This window comes from Rhinolophus sinicus, chromosome 1, assembly GCF_057876585.1.
Source record: "Rhinolophus sinicus isolate RSI-liver-muscle chromosome 1, RSI-T2T, whole genome shotgun sequence".
Classification (NCBI taxonomy): Eukaryota; Metazoa; Chordata; class Mammalia; order Chiroptera; family Rhinolophidae; genus Rhinolophus; species Rhinolophus sinicus.
The window spans coordinates 14,837,229-14,848,654 of NC_142501.1; the positions used below are offsets into that span (position 1 = coordinate 14,837,229).

General features: G+C 48.1%; 1 protein-coding gene across 1 annotated transcript in view; it reads left to right on the top strand.

Annotated features, from left to right (window-relative positions):
- SYN3 (synapsin III) overlaps positions 1-11,426 on the top strand; it is a 409,774-nt gene that overhangs the window by 389,750 nt on the left and 8,598 nt on the right. The window contains exons 10-12 of the mRNA XM_019728421.3: positions 1,916-2,050; positions 3,252-3,339; positions 8,115-8,406. Of these exons, the coding sequence (XP_019583980.2) occupies positions 1,916-2,050; positions 3,252-3,339; positions 8,115-8,406 (515 nt within the window). The remainder of the gene's footprint in view (positions 1-1,915; positions 2,051-3,251; positions 3,340-8,114; positions 8,407-11,426) is intronic.

The following is an 11,426-nucleotide window of genomic DNA, read 5'->3' on the forward strand; positions in this document are numbered from 1 at the left end:
GTCCTTGAATGTGCCATTTCTTTGATCCTCAGTTTCCTCAGCATTAAGATGCAGATAATAATAGTATCTGCTTCAAAGAACTATTCTGAGATTTGTGTGAGATCGTCCACACGCAGTGCTTAGAACAGTGCCTGGCACATAGTAAGTGCTCAGTACATTATAGCACTTGTTACTATCCTGATCGTTGCAGGACTTATTGCAAGGGCTTCTCATTCCTCCATGGAACAGGTCATTACTGAGGGCATACCTGTTTGCCAGGACACAGGGCCCATCCCGACCTCAGGTTCTCATAGTCTGGTTGAGGAGACACATGTAAACAGCAGAGGACAGTGCTGTGGGGAAACTCTCCAGTAGGACAACCAAAGTGAGGACAGTGGGAGTCCGGATGAGAGGTGTCTTATCAGAGCTTGCTCAGCCAGAGAAAGCTTCCCAGAGGAAGGCTAGGTAGGTGTTTCCTGATAGACGAGAGCCAGATAAAGAGCGAGCTGAGAGAATGGCATGCACAGGGACTCAGACGAGAGAAAGAACCTGGTGGGTCCAGAGCCTGGACAAAGGGGAAACATGACAGTGAGTTTCGTGGAGGTACAGTGGATGCAGAGGGCTGGACAGGAGTGAAGGAGTAGAGAAAGGACCTGCCAAGGCCTCACTCCTCTTCACAACTGTCTACAGCTGCTTGTGCCTGGGGAATCACCTGGGTGGTTGGCCTGTGTGACCTTGGGCAAGTCCCTTCCCACCTCTGAGCCTCGGTTTCCCCTGCTGCAAAAAGAACAGGATGGGTAAATATGATCTCTCATGCCTCTCTCAATATGTAGTGTTTCCCCGAAAATAAGACCGAACTGGAAAATAAGCCCTAGCATGACTTTTCAGCATGACATCCCCTAAACATAAGCCCTAATGCGTCTTTTGGAGCAAACCTTAATATAAGACCCAGTCTTGGGGCAGAGGGGTGGCTCAGTTGATTAGAGCGCAAGCTCTGGGCAATGGGGCTGCCAGTTCGACTCCCACATGGGCCAGCGAGCTGCGCCCTCTGCAACTAGAATGAAGTCAATGAGCTGCCGCTGAGCTCCTGGGTGGTCAGATGGCTCAGTTGGTTAGAGCATGGGCTCTCAACCACAAGGTTGCGGGTTTGACTCCCGCAAAGGATGGTGGGCTGTGCCCCCTGCAATTAACAATGGCAACTGGACCTGGAGTTGAACTGCGCCCTCCACAACTAAGATCGAAATGACAACAACTTGAGTTGGAAAAGTCCTGGAAGTGCACACTTTTCCCCAATAAAGTCCTGTTCCCCTTCCCGAATTAAAAAAAAAAAAAAAAGACCCAGTCTTATATTTGGGGAAACACAGTAAGTGCTTTGCCCTCTTTGAGAAACAGCGTGCTCCTGTGGAATGAGTTTCACTCTAAGAGTATGTTCTACCAGAGAACAAGACTTTCCTCTTCCCTCTTCCCTCTGAACCCTAGGTCAACCCCAGCCTATGTCTTTTCTTTTTCTTTTTTTTTTTTCTGTCGTACTCGAACCCCCACCTCACGGCTTCCGGCTTTGTGGACAGCCTTGACCTTGGGCCAAAGTTCAGGAAGCCAGCCCCCGACCTTGGGCAGAGGCCAAAGTGGGAAAAGAAGGGGCGGAGACCAGTTCCCCAAAGAAAAGAGCAGAAAAGTCACGTTGGCCCTGGGTCGCATTTCTGTAGCCCAGCGACTGTAGACTGAATTGAACCGAATCCAGGGAGTTGATTTAGACTGAAATGCAAGGAACTGGAAATCTCCAAGGGGGGTCATGCCCAGCTGGAGGCGCTGGGCTGGGTGTTTGCATGGAGAACATCGCCATCTAGTGGTCACTTTAGTTCTGAGCTCTGAGTCAGCTCTCTGGCCTGGCTACCGCTGGCATGGGCGTCCCTCAGGTCTCCTTTCTCTACCATAGGTAATGGACAGCTCGATGCCCCTGATTGGAGAGCATGTGGAAGAGGACAAACAGCTGATGGCCGACCTTGTTGTCTCCAAAATGAGCCAATTCCTGATGCCAGGAGGCACAGTGCCCTCACCCCTGAGGCCTTGGGTAAGGTCTTCAGGAACAAAGACTTTGCAGCCATGAGAAATGTCAGGCTGTCCTGGAATGGGGGCCTCTAGATCCAAAAGAGATACCCCCAGGAAGGAACCACCTTGGGGAGAAAGGAATGGTGTGGGGACAGTGTCCCAGAGAGCAATTTCCAGGCTCTTGGCCTCACCTGGAAAGGTGCAGGCTCGAGTAGTAGATAGCCATCAGCTGTGACTGGTTGGCCATCAGCTGTAACCAGTTAGTCAATCAGCCACTGATGCTGTGGCTATGCTGGTTGGTTGGTTGGTTGGTTGGTTGGCAGGCAGAGAAGCAGAGGGCATGGATTGGGGATCGTGTGGCTCCTGCTTCCTGTGTCTCCAGCCCAGCCACCAGCGAGAATGTAGTGGTATGACTCCCCTATCTATGGCTCCGTGGGTGTTCCTTTTTGGCCTCGCCATGTCCTGCGTTCTTATGTGGGGAGTGGGACCATGACAAATGGGTGTGGACGGGGGCTGGGCATGGGGGAGAGCTACACCCTGCTCCTCACGGGGGTTTGGAGGCTCTGAGGGGCCCTTCCTCCCTCACCATCCTGGGGAGAAAAACCTTGTCTCAAAAGGACTGTGGACAGAGCTGGTTAACTGTCAGCTGTCCCTTCTGTGCCCTCCATCCTGGGCCTGAGCAGGGAGCAGGGTGTGTGTGTGTGTGTGTGTGTGTGTGTGTGTGTGTGTGTGCACGTCTGTGTACACACATGCCCTTTGTGTGATCCCAGGGCACCAGTCAATAGAGACTATTGTGTCTTCCAGTTCCCCATCCCCCAACCTCGACAAGCTCCCACACATCGCCTCCCCTCCACACCATGGATTACCAGATCATTCTCCAAAGAATTTGCTAGCTCCCCAGTTTTCTGGAAAAGCAAGTATCAAAAGCTGCTTCCCCCTTCCACACAAAAACTTGAATCTCCAATAGACATTGGAATAATGGTTACACTGGAAGGGGTTGCTGGCTGGGAGGGGGCCCAGGGCAGCCTTGTCCACTACAAGAGTCTGTCCTGATCGGGGTGGTGCTTACACGGGTAAGAATTCATGGTGCCCTACGCTTAAGAATTGCGCACCGTTATGTAAGTTTTACTTCAATGATGAAAACATCTTTGTAAATCCTGCCCTCCCACCCAGGAAGTAAATGACTGGTGATCACAACAGGCTTCTCCTCTCTTCTGCCCTAGGCTCCGCAGACTAAACCAGCAAAATCCCCTGGGCCAGTCCAGTTGGGGACTCCGCTGGGACAGCCCCAGCCACGCCCACCCACACAAGGTAGTACCCACGACTGGCTGAGAGAAACCATCCAGCGAGGATGCTGAAATGCACTCAGAGATCCATGTGTGATTTCCAGAAGGCACTCTGGAAAAATCCATCTTAATACTTTATCCACAGACTATGTGCCCTCGTTCTAGAAGCAGAATGTTTGAGACTGTGGGGTTGGTCACCCCCTTAAAATCAGGAAGGAAAGACAGCAAGTAAATTTATTAAGTACCTAGTGTGTGCCAGGCATTGTGCTAGGGTCTTTCCCATCTATTGCCTCATGTTTAGCCTCCCAAGCACTGTACAGTGAAAAAATAGCAGTATTTTCTTCTCACGGAGGTAGAGGTTGGGGCCTTGTCCAAGGAAGCATGACAATAAAATGGCAGGTTTACAAGTCTGGCCTTTCAGATCTCCTAGAAAGTGTCTGTTTCCTAGTAATCGTGGTGCCTAATTATAGATTTATGAGCCAACCGGCTAAGTGAGAAAGAAAGAGAAAAACAGAACATCACATGTAAACTTGTTGATTGAAATTGTTCCTCCAAAAATATTCCAGCATTGCTATTTCAGTGACACTGTTTATTAGGGAATGGAAAAACTATCGATGATACGATGAAAAGAAATGATAACTACCTTCCTCTCAGAATGTCAGCTGCTCGGGTGTTCTTACTCACAGGCCAGCAGAGAAAATCTGCCGGGTCCCCTCTTGCAGTCAAGCCTTCCAGGCGCACTCACTGCTCTAGTGCTAGCTTGCTGCTTCAAAGCACGTTTGCATCAAGAAGCCAGGCCAGGCAGTTTCACAGCAACCTTTCAAGGGTAAGCCTTGGGCACTAAATGGCTTCCTCTTGCACAGGTCTTAGCTAAAATGCCCCATTCATCTTTTTTGTATATGCTTCTCTTCTTGGAGGAGCAGGAAGCCGTTCAGAAAAGGGAAAAAGCGTAACGTATACAACTGGACAGGTGAACTGAACAGGGATTCTTCAGCAGATAAACGTGTTTGAATCCACTTCCATGTCTCAGTACTTCTGCCGTCTTAGGCAACTTACCTCACTCCTCCGAGCCTCCCCAGTGATAAAGGAGGAAAGTACAGCCCCCTGTTTAGTTACGGGGAGCTGCCCCTGAGACAATGCAGGTGAAATGTCCAACAGAGGTGGCGCTTAGTAGGTGTTAGCTCCTACGACTAAGAGTTGACTATTAATAATCATTTCTATAACGTTTCCTATTTAAAACTTACTATTAATAACGTGTGTCTTACTACCAATGATAATCTACGTGTTGTTCTTAATGGTTATAACTCACAATCCTTATAACGAATGCAGCCCCACCATCCTCCCGCCTGGCGACAGTTCTAAGTTATAAATGTTCAAAAACGACATTCATCACCCTGCTAGGCTCCTGGCTGTGCCTCTGCCTTACCCTCTCCTTTCCCAGTCGGCCCCAGCACTTACTTTTTAAAACACATTCGAACAGAGCACTTTTTAAACAGAGAGCTACTGTATTCTGGTTTCCTCTCGGGCCCAGGGTAGAGACACGCTTGATAAAGAGATATTATTTTAAGGGACATGAGGCCAAACACACTTTTAGTGAAGTTGAACAACAATCCATTTAAAGCCAATTAGGATAATTAAAGAAAATGCTCATTGAATTCACATTCAGATCAAAAATAACAAGGCTAATTTAAAAACAATGCTGTCATTGAGTTTCCCAAATAACAAGATCACACTATTAACTTGTGTTGGAGCTCACTGTTTATTTTCAACTCCGTAACCCGTGAAGTTTTCGCTTAAGAAGCCTCATCATATTTTAGCACCAACCCTGTGCTCAGGCAAATGCTTTCTGTACAGAAGTTCACTTTTTTGTGTGTGTGTGCTCAAATAAAACATACTACGTTGCTTGCTTTGCCGAGAAGCTGAAAGTAATAACTCGAGTGTCTCTTGAGGAATCCCAGGTGTATAATCGGGACGCAATGAATAGTTAATAAATGAATGAGCACGTGTTCAGGTTTTCCAAGGAATTGTCGGGGCTGGTGCGAGGGGGAGGAGACTTAGGACAAAAGGAGAAAACAGGTTCTTTTCTTTGACCTGCAGTGGGTTCAACACAAAAGTAAACCAGCCTTTTAATATCAGGAGCTTTTACATAAACATCTAGGTATTTGCAGCTTCTCTTGATAAAGCAGCAGCTCTAGAAACAATGGGCCTGAATTCCTCCATGGCAACTGTCCCCTGACATTTAGTGACAGCTGCTCCTGAGACAGGGCAAGGACTCCCCGTGAGCCTCCGGTCCTGGTCCTCCCTATTGTCACCTCCACCGAGACTCGGGGTCCATTGCTGTTTTCTTCATGCTGCGCCTCTTTAGAGAAATAGGTCTCTGAACTATGTTTTTTAATCTCAAATGGGAAAATTTATTAAAGCCTCGGGATTTTTCTGACACTTGCCTGCTTTACTTAATGTTTGTACCTGCCTGGCCCTATTAGCTATTTGAGTTTTAAGATCACGGGTCCTCCCGTCTGCTAGGAGATAGAGTCATGAAAGAGAAACAGAATGAATCTAAGCCACGTGCCCTCAGTTGCTAACTTGGTGCTGCCATTCAATCCAACTTAGAAAATATTGCGCAGGCTCACGAAAGTGTTCAAATTGGGAGGGACGTTTGATGGTGAGTCCAAGGACCTCGTTTTACACATAAGGACAAATAAGGGAGACGTGATTTACTCACAGTCACATAGCAAGTTCATGGCAAGGCATGAGTCAGGACCTGGGGATCCTGGTGCCGGCATGGTGTCAGGGCCAGCAAACATGCAGGTATGCCCTCGGCAAAGGTGACCAGCTGCGATGATGTCTGAGGGGGCGGTCAGCTGACATCTAGTCCTTGCGGCCCTTGTACTTCAGTCAGAGCTGCCTCCACTGGAGGAAAGGACCTTTTCTGAATTCACACAAAGATGCAAGGACTCAGGGCAGCCCTGTGTGGTATGGGGGGGGGGGGGGAGAGAGAGAGAGAGAAGGGAGGGAGAGAGAGAAGAGGGAAGGAGGGAGGGAAGGAGGGAAGGAGGAAGACAAAAACAGGACTTTTGAGTCAAAAAGATCTAGATTTGAATGTTAACTCTTCCCTTTATTGGAAGTGACACCTTGAGCAAGCCCCAGTATATGTGGGGCTCCGTTTCCTTGTAAAAATGGGGGTGTCGGTAATGCCTAACCCTCAGAGCTGTTGTGAGGATACACAGCCCACGGCTGAGGACGTAACTGGTGTCAGTAGAGACTGATGAGTCCCAGCGAGTGGAAGCCACGTTATGAAAGGTCCACAGAAATGGGCTGCGGCCCCTTTGAACTCTCGGCGATCTCAGCTCTAAAGTGATCTCCACAAAGCACAGCGAGAATAACCGCGGGGCCTCCTACGTCCCGGGAGCAGGGGAGAAGAGAGCAGCAGGCAGCCAGTCTGCTTTGGCAAAGCAGCCGACAGTGAGAGGTCCTGACACCCCCGAGTTGAGGAGAGTGTACCTGCCTCACTCGGGGCCTTGGAACTCCATTCAGAGTCACCTCTGCATGGCTAACAGGTCCCTAAGCTTATGATGCCCCTTGGCTTGCAGGTGACCGTATGCTCTGTGCGGTGACAGAGAGAAGCCAGATCCTCTATGAGCTTTCTGGGCTCACAGAGTCACATTACGACGCCTGAATGAGGCTCGGTTGTCACCTCTATGGGATGAAAAGAATGGTATCTTCCCTACTAGCCTCTGTCTCGATCAAACGATATTTTGCTTTTGAAAGTTCTTAGAAAAGTTGAGAGAGCTAACCAAGAGTTACGGATAATTCTTGTCGTTGCTTCAAAAGTAATGCATCTTTATTATGGAAAACACCAGTGAGCAGAGGAAGAGAATGAAAATCCTTCATAATCCCACCACGTTTGTAATTGTGGCTCAATGCCTCATGACTCAAAGCCTGGGAAGCACATCCTGGACTTTGTATCACCTGGAGTCTGTTAAAAGTGCAGAATCACAGCCCCGGCCTCGATTAGTCAGCACGGGCTGCCATAACACCAGAGACTGGGTGGCTTCAACAGCAGACATCATTTTCTCACAGTTCTGGAGGCTGGAAGTCCAAGGTGAAGTGCCGGCAGGGTTGACGCTTTTCTCCATGGCCTTCTCACTGTGTCGTCACATGGCCTTTCCTCTGCGTGCACGCCCCTGGTGTCTCTCTCTCTTCTTACAAGGACACCTGTCTTATCTGGTCAGGGCCCCACCTTTATAACCTCATTGAACAATAATTACCTCCTTGTAAGGCCTTATCTCCAAAAAGACTCACATTGAGGGTTAGGACTTCAAAATATGAATTTGGGGGGAACACAATTCAGTCCATAACACCACCCCAGACCTACTGTATCAGAATCTTTATTTTGACAAGATTCCCCTGTGACTCATGCACATTAAAGTTTGAGACACACTGGTTTTAGTGTATAACCTTCCAGTCTTTCTTTTTCGCATAGCTTTATACATGTGCCAAAGTGCAATAAAACTGTATGTACTGTTTTATAAGTTGCTTGTTTTGTTTAGCAGTATTTATTTAGCATCTATCAACGAAATCCCATTTTATTTCATATTATTCTGCCACTTCATACATGATGACCACAGCATGTTCCATTATATGGATGTATCTTGATGTTCTTAATTAGTTAAGCATTTATATTGTTTTCTGTTTTACACAGTTATAAAAAACACTGTAATGAACATCCTCGAAGCAACGTTTGTGCAGCCATATTTAGCCTAAGAAAAATTTGAATGTAATTTTTTTTCCGTCCTGTAGGGGGCCCTCGCCAAGCTCAGTCTCCTCAGCCCCAGAGATCTGGAAGCCCCTCTCAACAGCGGCTCTCCCCACAAGGCCAGCAGCCCCTGAGCCCCCAGTCTGGATCCCCACAGCAACAGCGATCACCAGGCTCTCCACAGCTGTCCCGGGCATCCACTGGCAGCTCTCCAAACCAGGCATCCAAGCCAGGCGCCACCCTCACCTCACAGCCCCGGCCCCCCGTGCAAGGCCGCAGCGCGTCCCAACAGGGTGACGAATCCAAGAAACCAGCACCACCCCACCCCCACCTCAAGTAAGTGCTTTGGAATTGGGGAGGGTCTAGGGTGGAGTTGGGGTGTGGGCAGAGCTGGGCTGACTCAGGGTCATGGACTCACAGACAAAGGAGGATGCACTGAGGCCTCACCCACATTTTAAATGCGTAGAAGGAGGCATCGAGGATGGAACTTGGGCAGCAGGTGGGGTGCAGCAAGGTGTGAGTATAGATTAGGCCCCTCCGTGATCCTCCAGAGAGATGTGTATCAGTTATCGCTTGCTGTGTAACAAACCACCCCAAAACTTAGTAGCTTAAGAACACAACCATTTTCTTTGCTCATGTTTTTTCGGCTCAGCAATTTGTTCTGAATTTGGCTCAGCTGAGAAGTCCTTCTGCAGGGTCTCCTGTAGAGTTGCCAGATAAAACACATGATACCCAGTTAGATTTGAAATTCAGATACATAGCGAATAATTTTGAGTAGAAGTATGTCCTCAAATATTGCATGGGATATACTTATACTTTTAAAAGTTTTTGTGTTTCATCTGAAATTCAGATTTAACTGGGTGTTCTGTATTTTAATTTACTAAGTCTAGCAACCCTACTCTCCCGGGATCACTCGTAATGCTACCATCATCTGGCAGCTTAACTGGGGCTGGATGCTTCAACAGGGCCCCGTGCACACGTCTGGCTGTCAGCTGGGCCTTTGTCACTCTCTCTCTCCCCTGCAAAGTCACGTTGCAAAAGGCTAGAGGACAGGAACAGAAGGCATTGTTGCCGTCACTTTTGTAAACAGCCACAATACACATGCATATCCTCTTCCCTGTCAAGCTCATCTCTGGTTCAAGGTTGGAAAGAGAGATCCCAAATTCGTTTTCTTTGCAGTCAGCATTTGGAGCTCTTTCAACTCCAAATGCTGATAGTGACAATCACAGTTTCACACTAGCATTGCTGTCTACTTAGTGTGTAGCCAGCAATTCTCCTAGTTGGGGTTTTTTTTTTTTCATCCTCACAAATTTAGGCGTTAATAACTATTATTATACCCATTTCACAGATGGGGATAATATTAAATAAGAGAAAGAGGTTAAATAACTGGCCAACGTTTCCACTGGTAGTAAGTAGAAGAGCTAGGATTGAACACAGGACACCCAGTCGACGGACCATAATTTTTTCAGTAGGTAATACATTCACGTGGCTCAAAGGTCTAAGATATCAACTATACCAAAGCTGTGTACTGAAAAGCCTTCGTCCCACCTCATTCCTGCCCAATGCTGTCCTGCCCCCTGCTCCCCAGAAGTAACCACTTTTGTGCGTTTCTCCAGTGTTTTCTTACGTAAATACAAAAACATGTGTTCTGATTCACACACACACACACACACACACACACTTTTATACGCAGATGATAGTGTCACCATTCACACCATTCTGCTCCTTGATTTTTACATTTAACAATAAACCCTGGAGCTCTTCTACTCAGTTCATCGAAATGCTCTCCTTTTCGTGGCTGTGTAGTATTCCACTGTCTAGTTGTAGCATAATGTATCCAACTAATCCACCATCCATAGAAACTTGGTTTGCTCTTACAGAGAAGGCTGCTGTAAATAACCTTGAGCACACGCTATTTCTTATGTGTGCAGGGCCACCTGTAGAGAAAAGACCTGAAACGGTATTGTCGGATCAAAGGATAAATGTATTTTTGGTTTGATAGATATTAGCAAGTGGCTGTCCAGGCAGTGCGGCCTCGTGGCCAACAGCCCAGACTCTAGAGTCAGAAGGGCTGGGGTCAGATTCCAGCTGTACCTTGTAAAAGCTTCATGACCTCAGAAAAGCGACTTAACCTCTCTGCTGAAGTTAACATAACTTATAGTGCTTCACTTGCAACACGAAGATAGTATTTACCCCACAGGGTTATTACAAGGATGCAGATGAGTTTATGCACAGTTAGTGCTTGGAACGCAGCTGGCGCCGTACAGCATGTCTGTGACAGCCTCTCACCATGTGCACGGAGGCCGCCCAGCTAATCGCAGGACAGGCGAGGGCGTGGAGACGTCCGCCAGGTTTGGACACTGACCTCCTAGTAATCTAGCTGGAAACACTTAGATCTCCCCGGTTGTGGCTCTAACGTATTTTTTGGTTCAATGCAAGTCAGCAGATATTTATCAGATACCGCCGGCTCGGTGCCTAGTCTTGCATAAAGTCCCATGTGGAATATGCAAGGAGTGAAAGACAGTCCCTGTTTTGAAGAGGATTTTGATTTTTTTTATAGTGGTGACAAGACCATGTGTGGATCCCTTAAACTGGTCACATAGTTATATTATCTGTGCCTATGTTTGTCACCTCCATTAGACTGTGGGCCTCTTGAGGGCAGGGCCTGAATTGAATTCATCTCTACACCTCTGTCACCTAGCACTGGGCTGGCACAAAGGTTCAAACACTGCAGTTCCAACAGTGGGAACCGCGAGAATTCCAAAACAGGCTGGAATCCGCAATAAGGGCTTCAGGGAAGAGGTGGGCATTGAATCCCAGAGTGACAGAGCTAGACGAGGCCTGAGGGTGGGCCAGACCGCCTGATGAGGTAAAAGAGGCCCTACGCCGTCAGTTACTTGCCCAAAGCCGGAGGGGCTCAGGTGGCAAAGGGGGCGTCTACGAGAGGCCTCCTGATTCCCAAAGTGCTGGGAAATACAGGAGGAGAAACACAAGCCGATGTTGACACAGCACTTTATAGTTTACGAGGTGGGTTTGTACACAGGCAGGAGAGTCGTCAAGCTGCTCTAATAACACCTGCCATCTGAGCCTCCTGGTTTAGTGGAAAGAATGTGTCCCCGTGACTTGCCCCAATTTCTGTACCTGAAAAAGGAGGACACCAGTAACCACTCTGCCAGTGAAACAATGTGCGGGGTTGTTCCCAGGATCGTGTAAGCATTGGAATGCCTGGTTTCTGGTCTTAATACCCTGGTGATGGCTGGGCTCGCCCACCTGGCTTCCAGGCAAACCCCCCGCAACTCATTTCCTCGGGAGTCCAGCCCTTGTCGCCCCCAACCTCCCTTGCCTTTCTGTTTCAG